Source organism: Nicotiana sylvestris, chromosome 3, assembly GCF_000393655.2.
Source record: "Nicotiana sylvestris chromosome 3, ASM39365v2, whole genome shotgun sequence".
In the NCBI taxonomy this organism is placed as follows: Eukaryota; Viridiplantae; Streptophyta; class Magnoliopsida; order Solanales; family Solanaceae; genus Nicotiana; species Nicotiana sylvestris.
In genome coordinates this window covers 33,386,870-33,413,696 of record NC_091059.1, presented here as the reverse complement: position 1 = coordinate 33,413,696, position 26,827 = coordinate 33,386,870, and the positions used below count along the sequence as shown (strand labels likewise).

The window sequence follows — 26,827 nt, the reverse complement described above, 5'->3', positions numbered from 1 at the left end:
AATCCCGTTGAGTTTTCCACTTAAATCATCTAATTAATTTATCTAGTTTATTGGTTTGTTCTCCTTACGTCTAAAGTGTGTCCCTAGATCTAAGATCTGTCAAAAGTCCTCAAAATAACATTTTTATATGTATTTATGCCAAGTAGGGTTAGGCCCAGACGAAAACAACTTCTCCCGCGCGAAATAGGACTCTGGCTCTATAAATTTTGTACAGCCACGCCGCACCCTGCGGCGCGCTAATGGAGTTTATCAGTAGCCTCAACTTTTCGCATCAGGCAACATTTTTACACTGTTGCGCCGCACCTTGCGGCGTCCCATGCGGCGCGGCAGTGTAATTTTCTCAGAGTGAACTTATTTCGTCCTCTTTTAACATCCGGACTTGGTACACGACCTCCGAAAATGATCCCGGCTTAATGTCTTGGGCTTTTACTCAGACTTCAAAGCTCCAAATCAATTGAATTCATTCCATAACGCCTACATAGATCGGAATCACTCCTACAAGGTATAAAACACATATTTAGTGCAAAACACTAGCGATTAAAGCTCAAACTCAATTAAGTAAAATAACTTAGAGTGTAATAAGCGACTAAAATACACAATTATAGTCTATCATCAAAATCACATCCAATCTTCCTAGGGTATTATCACTTTTAACCGGTGCCAGAAACTATTTGCATCTGGTAGCCAAAAAAGTGTATAAAATTTGTATATAATATATACAAATTTTATGCCTTTTGTAGCTATTATTTTTACAGCGGCTATACAGTGTCATTTTTTCAATCTTTCTTAAGTTTTGTATATTGCTTTATCTTTGTCTTTTCTAAGAATTTCAACAATACCCATTGAGAGATTTTTTTTCTAAATAATTTGAATGTTGTTTATTATAGGTAATTATTTGTTGATAAAAAATAATTAAATGATTAAAATAGCTAACTGCAGTAAGCCTTTTATATTTTTGGCTATTCGTATAGTTATGTGTCACGACCCAAAAATCACAAGTTGTGATGACACCTAACTCAACCCGCTAGGTAAGCCAACTAATAGAAAATACAACTCAACAGAGATTATAAGAGAATAGAGACTAGATAACTGAACATTTATAAATTTACCTAAGACCTGATAGTACGAATCACAAGCTTCTAAAACTTGAAATTTCAAAACTAATACAAATAAATGCACGTTCTGTTTGAAGGTTACATAAATAGATTAGCAACAACCTAAGCTACCAAGGACAAGTGGCAGCTATATCCAAAACGCACGAACATCTTCCGAATCAGCACCCAACATCACCAACAGCTCTATTCCAAAAATCTGTACACATCGTACAGAAGTGTAGTATCAGTACAACCGACCCCATGTACTGGTAAGTATTTTGTCTAACCTCGTCAAAGTAGTGACGAGGATTTTGGTTAAAAGATGATTATTGTTTAACATGTACATTAGATTAACAGTAAAAGTAGTTCAAAGCATAACAGATAAAAATACCGTATACAACTCGGCGAGACACTCAACAATTATTAAAAGGAATCACAGTAGAAGATTTACAATCTTTCCTAGTATGAGAAGTATATCTAAGATATCAAGTCAAACGTCACGGTAACACCATTCATGCTTCTATCTCTCTCTCACCATATATATATATATATATATATATATATATATATATATATATATATATATAATCTTTTTGATAAATCAATTAGCATGGCAACACTCTTCATGCGTTCAAATCATCCTCCTAAATGTAGGAGTAATAGAACCAACCAGATGACCGAAATATCGATAACAGGAATTACAAAGTAGGAAATATGCAAGTAACAACAATGGGCAAAGATACTATCACGACCCGAATTTTCCACCATCGGGAGTCATGATGGCGCCTACTAGTGAAAGCTAGGCAAGCCAATTATTCCAATTAATTTACCCTTTTCATTTTTAATTCCTTAACAATTGTAAGTTAACATTTTATAAACAGCGGAAATAATAAATCGGAAGAATGAAATTCAACAATTAAACTAATACCAATACGTATCCATAAACATAAACCACCCAGAACTGGTGTCACAATCTCACGGACTATCTAGGAATACTACAAATAGGGTCCGAATAAAATAAATACATGTTTGTCTCTGAAATAGTAAAGAACGGAAGAAAACTAGATAGGGAGGAGACGCCAAGGCCTGCGGATGCCTGCAGGACTACCCCGGGTCTCCTGATAGACTGAAGGCAGCAACCCCTAGCTAAGATCCGTATGCTCCAGTACGGGGATCTTCACAAAAGAGTATAGAGTGTAGTATCAGCATAACCGATCCCATGTGCTGGTAAGTGTCGAGCCTAACCTCGGCGAAGTAGTGACGAGGCTAGGACACAACAAAACAATAACCTGCAGCTAAACAATATCTAACAGAATAATAGTAATAAAAGTAATTCAAAAGTAACGAGGGAGGGGTAACATGCTATGGGAAAATACCAACATAAAGAATCACAGTAATAGAGGAATAAGACAATTAAGATATTTGAACCAAAAACAGCAAGAAGTCATAACAGACAGGCAATAAGTGCACGACATCACTCTTTGTGCTTTTACTCTCGATCCTCACCAATGCAATCAAGTAATGAAAATGGGCACGACATCACCCTTCGTGCTTTATCTCTCTTCCTCACCATATAAATATTAGAAATGTGCACGGCATCACCCTTCGTGCTTTATCTTTCTTCCTCACCATATGCATCAATATTAATAATATGTACACGACATCACCATTCGTGCTTTATCACTCTTTCCTCACCAAATGCATAAATATGAATGTGCACGGCATTACCCTTCGTGCTTTATCTCTCTTTACTCACCCAAACAATAGCAGCAACAACATTCCGACAAGGGAATCAACAACAAGAATAGACACATCCCGGCAAAGGAACCAACAGTAAGAAATAAATACGTTCCGACAAGGGAATCAGCTATAACCAAACTTGTACCAACAATTAACTTCTCAAATGAAACCTCAACTGGAGCCAATGCTCAACAATAAACAAATACCACTAAGATAATCATAAGTCTTGCCCAACACGGAGAATCAACAATTTAGACATTTGTAGTACTTAGTAAGAAATACAACAATTACAATTTAAGACTCATGGGCATGCTTGACAGCGGCATATAGATACTCGTCACCACACCTATACGTCGTACACTACCTTAGAACATAGCAAATAAAGCAAAATACCTATTCCCTCAATTTAAGGTTAGGCCAAACACTTACCTCGAACTTCCACGGCCAACTCAAGCCTCAAACACCGCTTTTCCTTTAGAATTTGCCTCCAATTTACTTGTATTTAGCCCAAATTAATTTAACAACATCAATAAATGCTAAAGAATTCATACCCAATGCTTAATTATAGGTTTTCTATTATTTTCCCCAAAAAGTCAAAAATCGACCTCGGGCCCGCTTGGACAAAACTCGAGGTTCGGACAAAACCCGATCACACATTCACCCACGAGCCCAAATATGCAATTAGTTTTAAAATCCGACCCCAAAACAAGGTCTAAATTCCAATTATTCAAAAAGCCCTAACTCTACCCAAATTCCCAATTTCTACCATAAAAACCCTAGATTTTTGGATGAAGATTGATGAAATGCAATGGGAAATAAAAAAAAAAGGTTTAGAATCATATACCAGTGCTTTGGGGAAGAACTTGCTCCTTGAAAATTGCCTCAATGCTCTCTAGTTTTGAAAATATGAAAATGTGGGCTAAATCCCGACTTTGCTACTGTTTTAATTGCTGGGCGATAGTGTTCATCGCGTTCACGAGAGCACTGTCGCGTTCGCGAAGAGCTGCCAGTAGTGGACTTACACGATCGCGGGAGACGCTTCGCATTCGTGAAGGCTTAGCCCAGCCTTGCCTTTACGTTCGCGATAGAGGGGTCGCGTTCGCGTAGTGCTCCTTAGATTCCCAGATCAGCCCATCCTAATGCTACGCATTCGCGATTGACCGATCGCGTTCGTGTAAAGCAAACCCCCCAATGCTCCGCGTACGTGACCAGGGTCTCACGTTCGCATAGAACAAATTCCACCCCCAGCCCATTTCCCCTTAGCGATCGCGAGAGTTACTACGCGATGGCGATGCACAAAATGTCTGTGCACCAGAAGCAGCAAACCTACAATTTTTCCTAAGTGTAAAAACATCTCGTGGCCTATCCGAAACTCGCCCGAGCCCTCGGGGCTCCAAACCGAACATGCACACAACCCTAAAAATATCATACAGACTTACTCGTGCGATCAAATTGCCAAAATAACGCCTTGAACAATGAGTTTAGCATCAAAATCAAAGAAAAATCTCCATAACTCTTAAGTTCAAATTTTAACAATCGAGGGTCCGATTCACGTCATACCAAATCCGTTTCTTACCAAATTTTACAGGCTCAACCTATATACCATATAAGACCTATACCAGGCTCCGGAATCAAAGTACAGGCCCGATACCATCAATTTCAAATACATTTAAATTTCCAAAAACTCTTAAAAATTTTGTTAAAAGGCATAAATATATACACGGGAAACAGATATCACATCATCATGCATGTCCCTCTTCCTCACATGCACGGAAACACCCTTCGTGCCATGACTTCACAATATTAAAAGCATAACAATATAAATAAAATGGTATGGCATCACCTTTCGTGCTTTACACTCTCCCTCACATGATAGTGTATAAACAATGGCACGACATCACCCTTCGTACTTTACACTCTCCCTCATATGATAATGTATAAACGATGGCACGACATCACCTTTCGTGTTTACACTCTTCCTTACCAAGCATATGTATATAAATGACAAACAAGGCACGAAGCATAAATAACATCAAGGATAGTACTTAAACGGATATTCCAAACACATTCCAAATCTCAACTTTCCAAGTCAATAATGGTTGAACAACCCTCAAGAACCGTATTATTCAAATACTTCCACGAATCTCATAAATGATCCACAACACAAGTATAGAGTCTAGCATCTCAAGAATATCGGTTGTAGTAATGTAGTAATGATTTCGCATAGAGATGACTGAATTAGACACATCAATGTATTCTTACAATTTCCATCAAGTTTGATCAAGTTATAACAAACTAAGTCTTGATATCTATCATTTAATATTATGTCCTTAGTAATTAAGAGTCAAGTAAGGTATTAAGCAGAATGTCACGAAATTCTACAAATACAAATATAACATAATCCACCCCCTCGAGCATGATTAACCCTGGCACATACATATACGCTCATCACCTCATATATGTATCACCCCCGCATGTAGCAAACATTGACAAATAGAAGGAAAAATTCCCCCAACAAAGCTAGGCAAAACAATTACCTTGATTCGGCTAACCCAACACTCAACTTAGCCTTTTCCTCTACAAATTCGCCTCCGCTCGACTCAATCCAATTATTTGGTATGAAAATCCCTTCACAAAATCCTCCGAACCAATAGAATCTATCAAATTACCAACCAAACGATTCAATTTAAGCCTTAAGAACTACCCATGATTGCACAGAATTCAATTTAGGCAATTTTTTGAAAAAGTCAACACCCGGGCCCGCTAGGTCCAAACCCGAAATTCGGACCAAAACCCGATTACCCATTCACCCCCGAGCCCAAATTTATAATTGGTTTTGGAATCCAACCTCTATTTGAGGTCTAAATCCCCAATTTATCAAATCCCTAGTTTCAACCAAAAACTCCCCCAATTTCACCATAAAAACCTTAGATTTTTGGTTGAATCTTATGAAAAATAGTGAAAGATTGAAAGAAATTAGTTTGTCACTTACCAATGATTTGGGGAAGAAAAGTTCTTTGGAAAATCGCTTCTTGTGGTTTAGGTTTTGAAAATTTGGAAAATGAATCAAAAATCCCGCCTAAGTCATCTTTTGTTCAGTTGCAGGTATCGAATTTGCGAACAAAACTTCGCATTTACGAATGAACAGTGTTTTCACAATTGCCATAAAAGGTTCGCAATTGCGGATGAACAGTATTTTTGCAATTGCGAATGAACAGTGTCGCACCAGAAACCAGCAAAACCCAAACTTCTCTGAAATGATCCGAAACCACCCTGAAACTCATCCGGAACCCCGGACACAAACCATATATGAATTTTAATCATAAAACACGCTACGAACCTGCTTGTACACTCAAAACACTAAAAAAAGGTCGTCTTAACCCGATGTTGACCATGGTCAAACTCCCAAGTTTCTTAACTTTACTAGTGTCTCAACCAATGATCCAAAATACACCCAAGCCCCTCGGGACTCCGAACTAAAAGTGCACACCAGTCTAAAAACATCATACGAACTTGCTCGCGTGATCAAATCGCCAAAATAACACGAATTGAACACCAAATCAAATGAAATTTTCAAGAAAGCTTTGAAATTTCTATTTTTACCGCTAGACGTCCGAATCACGTCAAACCGACTATGTTTCCTACCAAATTTCATAGATAAGTCAAAAATATTGTATTGAACATGTATCGGCTCCAGAACCAAAATATGGACCCGGTATCAACAATTCCAAACATTCAATCAATTCTTAAAAAGTTTAGATTTTTCAGACTTTTAATTTTCAATAAAAATTCATAACTCAAGCTAGGACCTCAGAATTTGATTCCGGGCAAACACCAAGATCCCATATTTCAATACAGACCCACTGGGACCGTCAAAACATGGGTCCAAATCCATTTACTCAAAATGTTAGTCAACTAAAATTAACTTTTTAGGCAAAAAATCTTGTTTTTATCAATGTTTTAGCATATAAGCCTCCTGGGTCAATATGCGGACTATGCACGCAAATCAAGGAAGGCTAGAATGAGGCTCTAAAGGCTTCGAAATACAGAGTTTGTTTCTAAATCACCGAGCGAAGTGCAGATACTCAAAATGACCAGTCGGGTCGTTACATCCTCCACCACTTAAACACATGTTCGTCCTCAAACGTGCCAAGAGTCGTTCCAAAGCTATCAAATCATGGTGAAACCTTACTATGCATAACCCGGGGGTGATCCCACGTCACCCTATTTCACATAAGCCTGCCAACACAACACAATTAGAGATCCTTATTTCAACATTGGTCCTGAAACCTTAGAACTCAATCTCTATCATCCAGAATTCATTGCAAGACCTGAATCCCACATCTACACATTGCATAAGTGTGAACAAGCTGTATCAAGTCACAACTATAACCCAAGATGTAATCACATGACATACCCCATCACTTCTACACTTACAGTAGGAATTGTTGACCATCATTACTACCCAAAACAAATCTAAAACAAATACATTGCCGGTAGCAAACCTTGTATCGATTAGAACCTCGTTCAAAACCTTCATACCCTACCGATTATGAAAGAAACACGCATAATCGCTTAACCACTCATCTGATCAATAAGCCAAGAAACTCACTCTCTTGACCAGGGACATTGTCCAAATCCTCAACAAACTATAGTGCTATACTTCTAAACCTTCCTCATCCTAATACAATAGCGCAAATCTCAGGTCTAGAAACCTCATCTTAGCCAACACAAGCAACCACATCGACAAGTATCAACAATAATCATATGGAGCCCCTCACAACCTGATTTCGTACACTAATAAGTAATAATCGGGACATGACAGTTAAAAATAAGAAAGCTAAATAAGAAGACTACTGAATAAGCTAAACAGGCAGGGAAATGTTTTGCACTTTACTATGAACTATTTCTAACAAGGTGAAAGCCATATACACGAAACAGGAATAAGGAATCACATTTCATCACTGTACCATTGCGACGTGCAACCCGATCCCATCATATCGATCCACATAAGGTACCCATCGAGCCATAATACTCGGGCTCACTGATCACATGTGCGTCAACATCAAGCACAATAGAGTGCACAAAATATAACTGTGAGGAAAATCATTAGGAACAAACAATACTGAGAAAGACAAGCACAATTATGGTGCAATAAATAAATTAACATCACAAAGGCTATCTTACCCATAATGCCGTAAGGCCTAAACTGAATCACAATATGTGTGCGAAGAATCATACAACCCTCATAACCTATCATAGTATAAGATAGAAACATATAACATAAATCAAGGCGCAAATAATATCCATTCCGCCCGATGATATACATGTGATAACAACTGCGTAAAACCAAACAAGTCCGATCCGATACAGAATACACATTCTCATTAGGCTCAAAAGCATTTCCCAAACCAATTTCCGATCATCCCCAACATGTAATTAACCCTCCAAAGGTCCATAGAAATCTTTCCGTAACACCTGCTATCAATTATCCAATCCTCAACATTTCTTCACAGCTCGCAATCAAGGAACGTCTGCCAACGAGAACATCCAGTCTCTAAACATCACAAATACCAGAATCTTTATCCCCATTTTCAACACCGCTACTCAGATGGCTGACACGTAACTCATACTACATTATCTTATAGAAATGCACCTATAAGTCAAAACACAATGTACCCGCCAACAGGCGCTCTGGTGAAAACACATGTGCCGGTAAAACCTTAAACACCCAAAATCGTCCGTGCCATTAAGAACTCATATCCTTCCCACCAAAACTAATTGTAACCTTGTACATGCCACGTTTCAATCCCACACAATGCATCGCCTCTAACATGCTAACTCGCAACACTACGATCGTCTCATAGTCAACTCTGAACCATCAGCAACATAGCTCTTATACTTGTAGAAAACATCAACTTTGACCGTGGTCATAAAGATGATAAGTTATTTGGAACTCAGTAACAGATAATCGAGTAATCAAAATCAATTGCCTCTAACTCAACCAAGTCACACAGACTGCCAACCCGAAAGTAACTCAATCCGATGTGACAACCCTAAGGGAACTTCCTGGGAACCCGAAGCCATTTCTTACATCACTCCAACATTGACATGTAGACCTTTCTTAACAAGGAAATATCATAAATTCGATTACCATTCGCTACCGATTTCAAGCCTGCCCCGTAGACAAATTCAATAAGTCCTTAAAGGCTACATAAGACCTGGAACTCACCAGAACCTTCTCGATAACCACTCATCTTACTTTGATCTTCAATACACAGCTAATACGCGTCAGACAACCCGTGCTTCACCAGCATAAGCCCATTCAATGAATAACCAAGCGATCTCTGTCAAGAAATTGATACGGCCCATGATCCTACAATTCGATCGTCATTAACAGACTCCACCACTTATCTCGAAGCCATAGATCACCTCATTAGCACCCCAAAGTACTATATCTTCACAACATGCCCTGGTCGGCACGACTATTTAGCTGAATACTTCAAAAATTCATGCAATACTGATCATAGAACACCTTGAAGATTCTGCCAAATGCTTACTCATCATTGCAATAGTCAAACAACTTCCCCAAATGCTCTAAAATGATGACATATGCACTCTACCGAATGGAAACCTCTTACGAGACACATGATCCAAACTCATCATGCAAGAGATGGCCCACTGGTTATACTTAAATCGATACCTTGCCATGAACTCACCTTAATCACAATAGCCTGGCCACCAACCAATCTTTCCCAAATATGTGCTTAACAACTAAAGATATGAACCCGCCTCCTACCGCAAATAAACGACTAGAAGATTTAACACTGCATCTGCTTCAGAGGCTAGACAGCATATCGTGATGATAATCAAACATCCACGACCCGTTGTAATCTATCTTCAGCATCACCGACCGTCGGCACATAGCGAATATTGGGCATACAACATCACATATGATCGATCGGGAAGAGTTAAAGTCGTAGGTTTCAAGCTGAAAAAAGGCCACACGATAAGGACAAAAGAAAGGGAAAGTTTTCCTAAATGCCCTATAGCCTCCCGAGGATAGGTATAGACGTCATCATACCGATCCGCAAGACTCTACTAGACACTTGGTCATGACTCATAGAACCTACGAACCTAGTTATCTGATACCACCTTGTCACAACCAAAAAACCACAAGTCGTGATGACACCTAACTCAACCCGCTAGGTAAGCCAACTAACAGAAAATACAACTTAACTGAGATAATAAGTGAATAAAGAATAGATAACTGAACATTTATAAATTTACCCAAGACCTGGTAGTATGAATCACGAGCTTCTAAGACTTGAAATTTTAAAACTAATACAAATAAGTACACGTTCTGATTGAAGGTTACATAAACAGATTAGAAACAACCTAAGCTGCCAAGGGCAAGTGACAGCTATATCTAAAACGCACGAACATCTTCTGAATCAGCACCCGACATCCCCAGTAGCTTCGCTCCAAAAATCTGTACACATCATATAGAAGTTTAGTATCAGTACAACCGACCCCATGTACTAGTAAGTATTTTGTTTAACCTCGTCGAAGTAGTGACGAGGCTTTTGGTTAAAAGATACATGAGATTTACAGTAAAAGTAGTTCAAAGCATAACAGATAAAAGTACCGTATACAACTCGGTGAGACAGTCAATAATTACTAAAAGGAATCACAGTAGAAGATTTATAATCATTCCTGGTATGAGAAGTATATCCAAGATATCAAGTCAAATGTCACGGTAACACCCTTCGTGCTTCTATCGATGTCTCACTATATATATATAATTTTTGTGACAAATCAATTAGCACGGCAACACCCTTCGTGCGTACAACTCATCCTCCCAAATGTACGAGTAACAAAACCAACCAGATGACAGAAATATCGATAATAGGAATTACGAAGTAGGAAATACGCAAGTAACAACAATGTACAAAGATACACATGTGGGAAACAGTTAAAGACTAAGCGAAAAGCAAGTGAGTAATAACAACAATTGAAAAACAAGGAATATTTACTTCAATTAGCTAGCATATTGGAGGCCTAAGTACCAAAATATAACAAATAAGAGGAAACACATGATCTCTACAAACTAACAAGTAAGGACATGAATGACTAGCATAGTGGAAGGCTTATACTAGAGTGTAACAGAATAGATACAACATGAGTATAATTATAAAAGCAGGAAATAGGTTTGAAAGGTAAGAAAGTAAAAAACATGGACAATACAACAACAATTGAGATAGAGGTCAAGTACAGGATAGTAACAACAAGTCACACAAAAAATGTAATTATAACAATAACATTTCAAGGTAAAGGCATAAACGTATACACGGGAAACAGATATCACATCATGATACATGTTCCTCATCCTCACCTGCACGGAAACACCCTACATGCCATGACCTCACGATATTAAAAGCACAAGAATATAAATAAAATGACACGGCATCATCCTTCGTGCTTTTACTCTCATATGATATGGCACGGCATCACCCTTCGTGTTTTACACTCTCGCTCACATGATAATGTATAAACAATGGTACGGCATCACCCTTCGTGCTTTACACTCCCCCTCACATGATAATGTATAAACAATAGAAATACATCACCCTTCGTGCTTTACACTCTTCCTTACCAAGCATATGTATATAAATGACGAACAAGGCACGAAGCATAAATAACATCATGGATAGTGCTTAAACGGATATTCCAAACACATTCCAAATCTCAACTTTCTAAGTCAACAATGATTCAACAACCCTCAAGAACTATATTATTCAAATATTTCCATGAATCTTATAAATGATCCACAACACAAGTATAGAGTCTAGCATCTCAAGAATATCGGTTGTAGTAATGTAGTAATGATTTCGCATAGAGATGACTGAATTAGATACATCAATGTATTCTTACAATTTCCATCAAGTTTGATCAAGTTATAACAAACTAAGTCGTGATATCTAACATTTAATATTATGTCCTTAGTATCTAAGAGTCATGTAAGGCATTAAGCAGAATGTCACGAAATTCTACAAACACAAATATAACATAATTCCCCCCCCCCAAGCATGATTAACCCTGGCACATACATATACGCTCGTCACCTTATATATGTATCACCCCCGCATGTAGCAAATAATGAAAAATAGGATGAAAAATTCCCTCAACAAAGTTAGGCAAAATACTTACTGCAATTCGGTTAACCCAACACTCAACTTAGCCTTTTCCTCTACAAATTTGCCTCCGCTTGACTCAATCCAATGATTTGGTATGAAAATCCCTTCACAAAATTCTCTGGACTAATAGAATCTAGCAAATTACCAACCAAACGATTCAATTTATGCTTTAGGAACTACCCACGATTGCAAAGAATTGAATTTATGCAATTTTTGAAAAAGTTAACAAAAATCAACACCCGAGCCCGCTTGGTCCAAACCCGAAATTCTGATAAAACCCGATTACCCATTCACTCCCGAGTCCGTATTTATAATTGGTTTTGGAATCCGACTTCAATTTGAGGTCTAAATTCCCAATTTATCAAATCCCTAATTTCTACGCAAAAAACCCCAATTTCACCATGAAAAACCTTAAATTTTTGGTTGAATCTTATGAAAAATTAGTGAAAGATTGAAAAAATTAGTTTAAGATCATTTACCAATGATTTGGGGAGGAAATATTCTTTGAAAAATCGCTTCTTGTGGTTTAGGTTTTAAAATTTTGGGAAATGAATCAAAAATTCCGTCTAAGTCATCTTTTATTCTGTGATGACCCAAATGGTCATCACTTGATTTACAAGTAAATTCTACGTTCCGTGGTCTTAAAAGCCTCTTTTTATCTTACCTCGATTTGTGTGCATAGTCTGGGTCCATAGAAAAATATGGGGCTTGGGCGTATGCCCGAAATTGAATTCCGAGGTCCCAAGCCCGAAAAATGAATTTTTGAAGAAAATTGTTTAACTGAAATTTTAAGAGTTTTTATAAATTTGAATGTATTTGAAATTGATGGTATCGGGCCCGTATCTTATTTCTGGAGCCCGGTACAGGTTTTATATGGTATTTAGGTTGAGCCTGTAAAATTTGGTAAGAAACAGACTTGAAATGACGTGAATCGGACCCTCGGTTGTTAAAATTTGAACTTAAGAGTTCTTGAGATTCTTCTTTGATTTTAATGCTAAATTCATTGTTAGAGGTGTTAATTTGAAGATTTGATCACATGAGTAAGTCCATATGATGTTTTTGAGTTAGTATGCATGTTTGGTTTGGAGTCCCTAGGGCTCGGGTGAGTTTCGGATAGGTTTCGGGATGTTTTTACACTTAGAAAAGTTGCAGGTTTTGCTGTTTCAGGTGCTCAGTGAATTTTTTTATTCGCATTCGCGTGGCTTCTCTCACGAATGCGTAAGGCAAGTTCCTCAGTTTTCAGATTTGTTCATCGCGAACGCGGAGCTCAGAACGCGAACGCGAAGCTTGGGAGGGGGTTACCCTTCGCGAACGCGGACCTGTTGTCGCAAACGCGGAGGCCTTTTTGGCTGGGGACTGGGGGAAGGGGTTTTTTCTATGCGAATGTGGCCACTCGACCGCGAACGCGAAGGCCATCTGGGCCTGACCCATCACAAACGCGACAGGCCCATTGCGAACGCGATGAAGGCCTGCCAGTCATTTTAAAACAGACTCCAACACGGACAAAACTCATTTTTCTTCATATTTTCGAACTCCCAAGGCCTAGAGGTGATTTTCTTCACAAAAATTCATCCCCAAAGTGTTGATAATCAATTCTATACTTTACTCTTTCTGTTACCCAATATTTTTCATCACTTTTTAATCAAAAATCAAGAGTTTTCATGGTAGAAATTAGGAATTTGGGTAGAGTTAGGGCTTTTTAAATAATTTAGACCTCGTTGTGGAGTCGGATTTCAAAACTAATTGCATATTTGGGCTCGTGGGTGATCGAGGTTTGGTCCGAACCTCGAGTTTTAACCAAGCAGGCCCGGGGTCGATTTTTGACTTTTTGGGAAAAATGGTAGAAAATGTACAATTTAGCATTGGGTATGAATTCCTTAGTATTTATTGATATTGTTAAATTAATTTGGACTAGATACAAGTAATTTGAAGGCGAATTCTAAAGGAAAAGCGGTGTTTGTGGCTTGAGTTGGTCGTGAAAATTCGAAGTTAGTGCTTAGTCTAACCTTAGCTTGAGGAAATAGGTATCGTGCTTTATTTGCTATCTGCTAGTGTAGTGTAAGACGTATAGGTGTGGTGACGAGTATTTATACGTCATTATCAAGCATGCCCGTGAGTCTTAAATTGAAATCGCTGTGTTCTTAATAAGTACTACAAATGCCTAAGTAGTTGATTCTCGGTGTTGGGTAAGAATTATGATTATTCTTGTGGTATTTGTTTATGGTTGAGTATTGGTTCTAGTTGAGGTTTCTTTTGTGAAGTTAAATGTTGGAACAAGTTTGGTTATAGCTGCTTCCCTTGCCGGGACGTATTTACTTCTTACTATTGGTTCCCTTGCCGGGATGTATTTATTCTCATTGTTGATTCCCTTGCCTGGATAATGCGATTTCCTTATTGTTCCCTTGCTACGATTCTTTTTCGATTGATGTTGAATTATATATTAGGATCGGGTTGCACGCCGCAACAACATTATATGGGATCGGGTTGCACGCCGCAACAACATTATATGAGATCGGGTTGCACGCCGCAACATAGAGTAATAAGGGAGGATAGGAGGGGTTCGGTTGCACACCGCAACAGTGATATATGATTGGATTTGGTTGCACGCCGCAATAATGATATATGATTGGATCGGGTTGCACTCCGCAACAGTTCTATATGATTTGGATCAGGTTGCGCGCCGCAACAATTAGTAATAAAAGTGGATATTGATTTATTATTGTTTCCCTATTCTTACTGATGCAAACCTTAAAATGTTTATATTTTTCTCCTGAGTTACTATTGTTACTTGATATTCCCCCGTAGTATGTTCCCTTTCCCATCTTTAACTGCTAGTTTCTGTTATTATTGCTTGTCGTATATGCTTTAACTGCACAAGTTTATTTGGTAGTCTCGTCCTAGCCTCATCACTACTTCGCTGAGGTTAGGCTCGACACTTACCAGCACATGGGGTCGGTTGTGCTGATACTACACTCTGTACTGTGTGCAGATTTCGGTACTAGAACATACAAACCTTAGCTAGGGGTTGCTACCTTCAGTCCATTAGGAGACCCGAGGTAGACTTGTAGGCATCCGTAGGACTTGGCGTCACCTCCCTATCTAGTTTCTTTCTATTCTTTTATATTCCAAAGACAAACATGTATTTTCTTGTTCAGACTTTATTTGTAGTTGTCTTAGATAGTCCCTGAGATTGTGACATCAATTCTGGGTGGTTTATGTTAGAGATTTGTTTTGGTATTGGCTTAATTATTAAATTTCATTCTTCCGCTATTTATAAAATGTTAATTTATAACTATTAAGGGATTAAAAATAAAAAGGTAAAATAATTGAAATCATTGGCTTGCCTAGCTTTCACTAGTAGGCGCCATCACAACTCCCGAGGGTGGAAAATCCGGATCATGACAAGTTGGTATCAGATCTCTAGGTTGCTTAGGTTTCACAATTCACGGACAAGCTTGGTAGAGTCTGAGGGATCGGTACGGAGACGTCTGTGCTTATCCCCCAAAGGTTGCAGAGTTAGGAACAGTTTCACTTCTATTCATCTATGTCGTGCGGTTTGGTTTCTCAATGCTAATTGGATTTCTCTTCTATTCTTTTGCAGATGGAGAGAACACGCGCTTCTTCATCCACTAACCAGTAGCCCGAGCCCCCAACAGAAGCTCCTACGAGGGGTAGAGGGCGAGGCCAAGGCCGTGCTAGAGGCCGAGGCAGGGGCAAAGCTCAGCTTAGAGCAGCAGCAGCAGTGGTGGAGTCTCAGGTAGAGGTTGATGATGAGGTTCTGACCCAGATAGTTCCGGTAGGCCCAACTTAGGTCCCAGAGGGCTTCATTGCTACCCCAGTACTCTAGGATGCTCTGGTCCGTCTAGTGGGCCTTATGCAGAGTGTTACCCGGGCAGGCCTACTTCCTGTAGCACTAGTCGTCTCTCAGGCTGGGGAAGGAGCACAAACTACCGCTACCCGCACTCCGGAACAGATGGCTCCCCAATTTCAGACTTCAGCAGCTCAGCCAGTTGGAGCAGTTCAGCTAGGTGTAGTAGCTCAGACCGGTGATGGAGCAGCTATGCCTGTCGATGCTTTGTGGAGATTGGACAAGTTTACCAAGTTGTTCACTACTACTTATGGTGGTACATCTTCAAAGGATCCTCAGGATTACTTAGACAGTTGTCATGAGGTTCTTCGGAACATGGGGATAGTGGAGACCAATGGGGTTGACTTTGCTACTTTTCGTCTGTCAGGTTCTGCAAAAACTTGATGGAGGGATTATTGTTTGGCTAGGCTAGCTGGGTCGTCTACCTTGACTTGGGATTAGTTCTCTCAGCTATTTCTGGAGAAGTTTCATCCTATCACTGAGAGGGAGGACTATTAGAGGTAGTTTGAGCGTCTCCAGTAGGGTTCTATGACCGTCACTCAGTACGAAACCAGATTTATTGCTTTGTCCCGTCATTCTCTTATCATACTTCCCACCGAGAGAGAGAGAGGGTGATAAGGTTCATTGAGGGACTTGCTCAGCCGATTCGATTGCAAATGTCTAAGGAGACTGGGAGCGAGATTTCTTTTCAAGATGCGGCCAATGTGGCTAGGAGAGTTGAGATGGTTTTATCATAGGTTAGTGGTCAGGGGTCTAACAAGAGGCCCCGTCATTCAGGTAGGTTCAGTGGTGCCTCATCTGGAGGCAGGGATTCTTTTGGTAGGGGCCATCCTCCCAGGCCATTTCATTCAGCACTTCAGACTTCTCATGGTGCTTCAGATGGCCATGGTTCTCATATGCAGTATTCTGATCAGCAGTCCTACCATGAACCATGAGCTCTTATCAGAGTACCTCCTATTTAGAGTTATTTTCATGGTCAGCCGGCCCGCCAAGGTTAGTCTCTGTTCCCTCAGCTGTAGCACTGAGGTGGATGCTTTGAGTACAGTGAGTATGGTTATATCCGGAGGCCTTGTCCGAGATTAGTGGGTGTTCAGTCACAATAACAGGGTTCCCATACTATGGTTTAGGCACCAGTTGTTCCACTGCCCTCTCCGCCAGCTAGAGGTGGGGGTAGGTGCTAGAGGTAGAGGTAGAGGTACTAGAGGTGGAGGTCAGGCCGCTAGAGGTGGGGTCCAGCCAGTAAGAGGCCATCCCAAGGACGTAGCTTAGAGTGGTAGGGCCCAGCCTCGATGTTATGCTCTTCTAGCCAGGCCCGAGGCTAAGGCCTTCGATGCAGTTATCATAGGTACCGTTCTGGTCTGTAGTAGAGATGCTTTAGTTCTATTTGATTTAGGGTCTACATACTCTTATGTGTCATCTTATTTTGCCCTATATCTGGTCATGCCTAGTGATTCTTTGAGTGCTCCTGTATATGTGTCTACACCGGTGGGTGATTCTATTATGGTGGATCGTGCCCATCGTTCATGTATAGTTATGATTGGGGGTTTTGAGACTCGAGTAGATCTGTTACTTTTAGATATAGTTGATTTTGATGTCATATTGGGGATGGACTGGTTATCACCTTACCACGCTATCTTGGACTGTCATGCCAAGATTGTGACCTTAACCTTGCCGGGTTTGCCTCGTTTAGAGTGGAGAGGGACTCTTGGATATTCCACTCGTATGGTCATCTCATATTTGAAGGCTCGGCATGTTGAGAAGGGATGTTTGGCCTATTTGGCGTATGTTCATGATTCTAGTGCCAAGGTTCCTCCCATGGATTATGTGCCTGTTGTGCGTGAGTTTCTAGAGGTATTTCTTGCAGACCCGCCGGGTATGCCGCCCAACAAGGATATTGACTTTTGCATTGATTTGGCTCCGGGCACTCAGCCCATTTCCATTCCACCGTATCGTATGGCCTCGTCAGAGTTGAAAGAATTGAAAGAACAGTTGCAAGACTTGCTTGATAAGGGCTTCATTAGACCTAGTGTCTCACCTTGGGGTGTGCTAGTGTTGTTTGTTAAGAAGAAGGACGGATCGATGAGGATGTGTATAGATTATCGGCAGTTGAACAAGGTCATAATCAAAAATAAGTATCCACTGCCGAGGATTGATGATTTGTTTGATCAGCTTCAGGGTGCCAAGTTTTTTTCAAAGATTTACTTGAGATCTGGCTACCAATAGTTGAGAATTAGGGCGTCTGATGCCCCTAAGACAGCTTTTCGCACTCGGTATGGGCATTATGAGTTCTTAGTGATGTCATTTGGGTTGACAAATGCCCCAGAAGCCTTCATGGAATTGATGAACTGAGTGTTCAATACTTATTTGAATTCCTTCGTGATTGCCTTCATTGATGATATTTTTATCTATTCTCGCAACTGGGAGGAGCACAAGTAGCATCTTTGAGTCATTCTTCAAACTCTAAGGGATAGTCAGTTGTATGCCAAGTTTTCGAAGTGTGAGTTTTGGTTGAGTTCGGTTGCGTTCTTGGGTCATGTTGTATCAACAGAGGCTATTCAGGTGGATCCTAAGAAGATTGCGGCAGTCAAGGATTGGCCTAGACCCACATCAACTACAGGGATTTGGAGCTTCTTGGGTTTGGCAGGTTATTATCGTCGGTTTGTGGAGGGGTTTTCATTTATTGCAGCCCTGATAACCAGGTTGACCCAAAAGGGTGCCCAGTTCAGGTGGTCAGATGAGTTTGAGGCGAGCTTTCAGAAGCTCAAGACAACTTTGACTACGGCGCCAGTGCTGGTTTTGCCCACGGGTTCAGGGCCATATACAATGTATTATGATGCATCGCGTATTGGACTTGGTGTGGTGTTGATGCAGAATGGCAAGGTTATTGCGTATGCTTCGCGACAGTTGATGATCCACGAGAAGAATTATCTAGTTTATGATTTGGAGTTAGCAACCATTATTCACGCACTGAAGATTTGGAGGCATTATTTCTATGGTGTGTTATGTGAGGTGTTCGTGGATCATAAGAGTTTGCAATACTTGTTCAAGAAAAAGGGGCTAAATTTGAGGCAGAGGAGGTGGTTGGAACTATTGAAAAACTATTATATCACCATCTTTTATCATTCGGGAAAGGACAATGTAGTGGCCAATGCATTGAGTAGGAAGTCAGCCAGTATGGGCAACCTTGTGTATATTCTAGTCGGTGAGAGGCTGCTTACTTTGGATGTTCAGGCTTTGGCCAATCAGTTCATGAGGTTGGATGTTTCTGAGCCCAGCCGTGTTCTCGCTTGCACAGTCGCTCGTTCTTCATTATTTGAGCGTATACGAGATCGGCAGTATGACATTCCTCATTTGCTTGTCCTTAGAGACACAGTGCGGCACGGAGGTTCCAAGCAGGTTACAATCGGAGATGATGGAGTTCTGAGGATGTAGGGTCGTATTTGTGTGCCTAATGTGGATGGACTCCGTAAGTTAATTATAGAGGAGGCCCATAGTTCCCGGTATTCTCTTCATGCTGGCACCGCTAAGATGTATCAGGATTTGCGGCAGCATTATTGGTGTACGAGGATGAAGAAGGACATTATTGTGTATGTGGCTCAGTGTTTGAACTATCAGTAGATAAAGTACGAGCATCTGAAGCCTGGTGGTTTGTTTCAGAGGATTGAGCTTCCTGAGTGGAAGTGGGAGCGTATCACTATAGACTTTGTTGTTGGACTCCCACAGACTCAGAGGAAGTTCGATGTAGTGTGGATTATTATTGATAGGCTGACTAAGTCAGCGCATTTCATTGTTGTGGCAGTCTCCTATTCTTCCGAGAGGTTAGCTGAGATCTATATCAGGGAGATTGTTCGTCTTCATGGTGTGCCCGTGTCTATCATTTCTGATCAAGATATGCAGTTTACCTCTCATTTCTGGAGGGCAGTTTAGCGTGAGTTGGGCACACAAGTCAAGTTGAGCACAACATTTCATCCCCAGACGGACAGATAGTCCGAGCGTACTATTTAGATTTTGGAGGATATGCTTTGAGCTTATGTTATGGACTTTGGAGGTTCGTAGGATTAGTTCTTGCCTTTAGTATAGTTTGCCTACAATAACAGCTACCAGTCGAGCATTCAGATGGCTCCCTATGAGGCACTATATGGTAGGTGGTATCGGTCGCCGGTTGGATGGTTTGAGCTGGGAGAGGCTCGGTTGTTGGGTACAGATTTAGTCCAGGATGCCTTGGATAAGGTGAAGATTATTCAGGACAGGCTTCGTACAGCTTAGTCCAGGCAAAAGAGTTATGCCGACCGCAAGGTTCGTGACGTGGCATTTATGGTTGAATAGCGGGTGTTGCTCTGGGTGTCGCCCATGAAGGGCGTGATGAGATTTGGGAAGATGGGCAAGCTAAGCCCTAGGTTCAATGGTCCTTTTGAGATTCTTGATCGAGTGGGATATGTGGCTTACAAACTTACGTTGCTGCCGAGTTTATCAGCTGTGCACCCAGTGTTTCATGTGTCCATGCTTCGGAAGTACCACGGAGATCCATTCCACGTGTTAGACTTTAGCACTGTCCAGTTGGACAAGGAATTGACCTATGAAGAGGAGCCGGTAGCTATTCTAGACCGGCAGGTTCGTCAGTTGAGATCGAAGAAGTTCCCTTCTGTTCCTATTCAATGGAGAGGTCAGCCTACCGAAGCAGCTACCTGGCAGTCCGAGTCTGATATGCGGAGCCGTTATCTCCATCTTTTCCCCGACTCAGGTATTTCTTTTCTATGTCCATTTGAGGACGAACGGTTTTTTAGAGGGGGACGATGTGATGATCCAAAAGGTCATCACTTGATTTACAAGTAAATTCTGCGTTCTGAGGTCTTAAAACCTCCTTTTATCTCACCTCGATTTGCGTGTGCAATCCGAGCGCACATCGGAATGCTTTTATATGAAAATTTGATGAAAATGCTAATTTAGACTTAAAATTGAATTTAAGTTGACTTCGATCAATATTTTGGGTAAACGGACTCGTACCCGTGACTTGACGGTCCCAGAAGGTCTGTAGAAAAATATGGGGCTTGGGCGTATGCCTGGAATTGAATTCCGAGGTCCCAAGCCTGAGAAATGAAATTTTGAAGAAAATTGTTTAACTGAAATTTTAAGAGTTTTTGGAAATTTGAATGTATTTGAAATTGATGGTATCGGGCCCCTATCTTAATTCCGGAGCCCGGTACAAGTCTTATATGGTATTTAGATTGAGCCTGTAAAATTTAGTAAGAAACGGACTTGAAATGACGTGAATCGGACCCTTGGTTGTTAAAATTTGAACTTAAGAGTTCTTGAGATTCTTCTTTGATTTTAATGCTAAATTCGTTGTTAAAGGTGCTAATTCCATATGATATTTTTGAGTTAGCATGCATGTTTGGTTTGGCGCCCCGAGAGCTCGGGTGAGTTTCGGATAGGTTTCGGGATGTTTTTACACTTAGAAAAGTTGCAGGTTTTGCTGTCTCAGGTGCTCAGTGATTCTGTTCTTCGCGTTCGCGTGGCGTCTCTCACGAACGTGTAAGGCAAGTTCCTCAGGTGTCAGATTTGTTCATCGCGAACGCGGAGCTCAGGACGCGAACGCGAAGCTTGGGGGGTTACCCTTCGTGAAGGCGGACCTGCTGTCGCGAACGCGGAGGCCTTTTTGACCGGGGACTAGGGAAGGGATTTTGTTCTATGCGAACGCGGCCACTCGACCGCGAACGTGAAGTCCATCTGGGCCTGACCTATCGCGAACGCGACAGGCCCATCGCGAGCGCGATGAAGGCTTGCCCAGTCATTTTAAAACAGACTCCAACACGGACAAAACTTATTTTTCTTCATATTTTTGAACTTCCAAGGCCTAAAGGCGATTTTCTTCACATAATTTCATCCCCAAAGTGTTGGTAATCAATTCTAAATTTTACTCTTTCAATTACCCAAACTTTTTCATCACTTTTTAATCAAAAATCAAGAGTTTTCATGGTAGAAATTAGGAATTTGGGTAGAGTTAAGGATTTTTGAATAATTGGGATTTAGACCTCGTTTTGGGGTCAGATTTCGAAACAAATTGCATATTTGGGCTCGCCGGTGAATGGGTGATCGGGTTTTGGTCCGAACCTCGAGTTTTGACCAAGCGGGCCCAGGGACGATTTTTGATTTTTTGGGAAAAATGGTAGAAAATCTATAATTTGGCATTGGGTATGAATTTCTTAACATTTATTGATGTTGTTAAATTAATTTGGACTAGATACAAGTAATTTGGATGCGAATTCTAAAGGAAACCGGTGTTTGTGGCTTGAGTTGGCCGTGAAAATTCGAAGTTAGTGTTTGGTCTAACCTTAACTTGAGAAAATAGGTATCGTGCTTTATTTGCTATGTGCTAGTGTAGTGTACGACGTATAAGTGTGGTGACGAGTATTTATACGTCATTGTCAAGCATGCACGTGAGTCTTAAATTGAAATCGTTGTGTTCTTAATAAGTACTACAAATGCCTAAGTAGTTGATTCTCGGTGTTGGGTAAGAATTATGATTATTCTTGTGGTATTTGTTTATGGTTGAGTATTGGTTCTAGTTGAGGTTTCTTTTGTGAAGTTAAATGTTAGAACAAGTTTGGTTATAGCTGCTTCCCTTGCCGGGACGTATTTACTTCTTACTATTGGTTCCCTTGCCGGGATGTATTTATTCTCATTGTTGATTCCCTTGCCTGGATAATGTGATTTCCTTATTGTTCCCTTGCTCGAATTCTTTTGTAATTGGTGTTGAATTATATATTGGGATCGGGTTTCACGCCACAACAACATTATATGGGATCGGGTTGCACGCTGCAATTGTGTTATATGATTTGGATCGGGTTGTGTGCCGCAACAATAAGTAATAAAAGTGGATATTGATTTGTTATTATTTCCCTATTCTTACTGATGCAAACCTTAAAATGTTCTTTATGTTTTTCTCCTGAGTTATTGTTGTTACTTGATATTCCCCCACAGTATGTTCCTCTTCCCATCTTTAACTGCTAGTTTCCGTTATTATTGCTTGTCGTATATACTTTAACTGCACATGTTTATTTTGTAGTCTCGTCCTAGCCTCGTCACTACTTCGCCGAGGTTAGGCTCGACATTTACCAGCACATGGGATAGGTTTTGCTGATACTATACTCTGCACTGTGTGCAGATCTCAGTACTGGAGCATACGAACCTTAGCTAGGGGTTGCTGCCTTCAGTCCATCAGGAGACCCGAGGTAAACTTGCAGGCGCCCGCAGGCTTTGGCGTCCCCTCCCTATCTAGTTTCTTTCTGTTCTTTTATATTCCAAAGATAGACATGTATTTTCTTATTCAGACTTTATTTGTAGTTGTCTTAGATAGTCCGTGAGATTGTGACACCAGTTCTGGGTGGTTTATGTTATAGATTCGTTTTGGTATTGGTTTAATTATTAAATTCCATTCTTCCACTTATTTAATATCCGCTGTTTATAAAATATTAATTTACAACTGTTAAGGAATTAAAAAAGGGTAAAATAATTGAAATCATTGGCTTGCCTAGTTTTCACTAATAGGCGTCATCACGACTCCCGACGGTGAAAAATCCGGGCCGTGACATGTTCAGCTGCAAGTATCGCATTTGCGAACAAAACTTCGCATTTGCGAATGAGTAGTGTTTTCGCAATTTTCATAAATGGTTAGCAATTGCGGATGGACATTATTTTCGCAATTGCCATAAAAGGTTCGCAATTGCGGATAAACAGTGTTTTCGCAATTGCCATAAAAGGTTCGCAATTGCGAATGAACAGTGTCGCACCAGAAACCAGCAAAACCCAAATTCTCCGAAATGATCCGAAATCACCCCGAAACTCATCCGAAACCTCCCGGAAACAAACCATATATGAATGTCAATTATAAAATACGCTACGGACCTACTCGCACGCTCAAAATACTGAAAAGAGGTCTTCTTAACCCGATATTGAACATGGTCAAACTCCCAAATTTTTTAACTTTACTAGTCTCTCAACCAATGATTTAAAAATACATCCAAGCCCTCAAGACTCCAAACCAAAAGTGCACAGCAGTCTAAAAACATCATACGAACTTGCTCGCGTGATCAAATCGCCAAAACAATACCTAGAACTATGAATTGAGCACCAAATCAAATGAAACTTTCAAGAAAGCTTTGAAATCTCTATTTTTACCACTGGATATCTGAATCACGTCAAACCGACTCCGTTTCCCACCAAATTTCACAAATAAGTCAAAAATATTATATTGGACCTGTACTGGCTCCGGAACCAAAATACGGACCCGGTATCAATAATACCAAACATTCAATCAATTCTTAAAAACATTAGATTTTTCAGACTTTTAATTTTTAGTAAAAATTCATAACTCAAGCTAGGGACCTCAGAATTCGATTCCGGGCATACGCCCAGATCCCATATTTTGATACGAACCCACCGGGACCGTCAAAATATAGGTCTGGCTCCATTTACTCTAAACGGTGATCGAAGTCAACTAAAATTAACTTTTTAGGCAAAAATTCTTGTTTTATCAGTTTTTTAGCATATAAGCCTCCCGGGTCAATATCCGGACTGCGCACGCAAATCAAATAAGGCTAGAATGAGGCTCTAAAGACTTCGAAACACAGAGTTTGGTTCTAAATCACCGAGCGAAGTGCAGATACTCAAAATGACCAATCGGGTCGTTACATTGTGTCTTTTATTTTCGATTTCCTTACTAACGGTAGCCTGCATCAAACCTCTTGTGATGCTATTTTGTCTTTTTGGTGTGACTTTTAAAGAATTACCATGTATATCAATATTTATCTCTTTTGTTTGTTACATTAATTTTAGAACAAACAAAAAAATGAAAAGAAGTATCAACTAAAAAACTAGAAAAACTGAATTTAAATGCTTGCTTTTCATTTTCACCTATTTTATTTTAATATTTTCTTCATATTGTTTATCATTAAAGAAATGGCAAAAGATGATTTCAAAAATCAATATTAGTCTACACAGCAATGTCTCAAAGTGTAGATAGCTAAAGAATTAGAAAGGAGATAAGAGCAGTTATACGTTCCATCTCAAAACATTAGAATTTGCAGAGACGTTTATAAAATCATTCTATAATAATTTTTTACATCATCGAAATAAACAATGCCATGATACTTTGGCATTCCATAACTGATAACTGTTGGGGGGGAGTGGGGGGAGGGGGGGGGGAGAGGAAGAAGAAATAAAATGAATATAAATAATGTGACAATTCACGAAAGTCATAATCAACTCTTTAAAGAGGTTATAATGAGAATCGGAAAGGGTTTCCCAAGAGAAAAGCTTGATTTATTTAATTTGTATTATCTTCTCGAAAACTCCGTAATTTTTTTTCGTGTGTGTGTGACTTTTAATCATCATTTAACAATTTAAAATTTTTCTGGTTAAACTAATTTAGAACAAGGAAATTAAAGAAAAAATATTAACTAAAACGTAGAAAACACCGAATTAAATATCTTATTTTATTTTCCCCATTTTTTTCTTTCACTATTTTTCCCCTTGTACTTTGTTATATCATGGAAAATGAAGAAAATGCTTTTAAAAGTCAATAATAGTCTACACGGCGATGTTTTAAACAATAGACGAATTAAAGAATTACAAAGGAGATCAAGAGCCGTTGTCCTTTCCATCTCAAAACATTAGAATATATTTTTTCATTAAACTTAATTAATACATTTGTAAACGCATTATATAACTATCTTTGGCGTATTGATATAAACAATGCCATGAATTAAAAAAAGTGAATATGAAAATGTTGTAATCCATATGATATAGTTTAGTTCACCAAGACGAGATATGCATCATCAGAACTACAATTAGTACTAGTAATTTAATCTAATTAGTATAGCCTAACATTTCACCAAAAATCATAATCAACTTTTTAAAGAGATTATTATGAGAATAATGGGGGAAGGGTTTGCCATGGCCATCTAAATTTTATTTGTTTATCTGTACTATTTTCGAAAATTCAATACGTTGAAAGGGTCCATTCTAAAACAATTTCATTAACGATTAAATATTAATTGAGTGAAATATCAATGTCTAGTTTACGATACACATCACGTACTTAACTTAGTCGCGTTAAGTTATTCCTTTAGTATTAAGAATCTTTCTCCCGTCAAAATTAATGTGCAAATGCAGCTATACAAACTAATTTTAACTTGTTAATGCATATAGTTGATGTACAACTGCTACTAAAGCAGGTACTCATCAGTGAAATAACATATTTGGAGAAAGGGTTTTACTTTTTATACATGGACAATTCAAAATTTTGTTTAAAGTATCAATGTAACTTAACATATTATGGTATATGTTATAAATAGAATTGTATTTAAGGTGAATCTCTATATTTAGAGAGATTCTAGAGACTATTACTTGGTGGCTAAGTCACTATTTTCCTATAAATAGAGGATTCTATTTCATTGTAATTCATCCTATATCAATAAGAACTCTCTCTCTCTCTCTACTTTTTTTCAGCAATACTCTTCTTCTTCTTCTTTTATTTCATATCACTTTATCAACACAAGACTCTAACCAATTGAGTAGAAACTTTGGGATTAAGCATAATGACTGTCAATTGTTCCATGAACTTCCTTCATGATTAAATTCTGGATTTACGGTATGTATTTTATCGTATTTTTCTCTTTTATTCTATAATTTGATTTTAAATACAAGCAAAGAAATTAAATTTTGAATATAACTCTAATGGAGTTAGTAAGAAATTATAACCACTCGAAGTGATAAAAATTCTATGTCTTTCCATGATCAAAGTCATGTATGATTGTGAACACAAGAAGTGAACACTCGTCCCATTGAATTTGCTTCATTCTCATTCCCTAAGAGAATATGATAGAAATATGTGATAAGTCTGAAAGAAGACAAAATTATTACCGTGA

General features: G+C 39.4%; 1 protein-coding gene across 1 annotated transcript; it reads left to right on the top strand.

The window, feature by feature from the left end:
• Positions 1 to 20,276: 20,276 nt before the first annotated feature.
• LOC138887209 (uncharacterized) lies at positions 20,277 to 20,732 on the top strand. The gene has a single exon (XM_070168932.1). It carries the CDS (start codon positions 20,277 to 20,279, stop codon positions 20,730 to 20,732), a length of 456 nt encoding a protein of 151 aa, XP_070025033.1.
• The last annotated feature ends 6,095 nt before the right edge of the window (positions 20,733 to 26,827 follow it).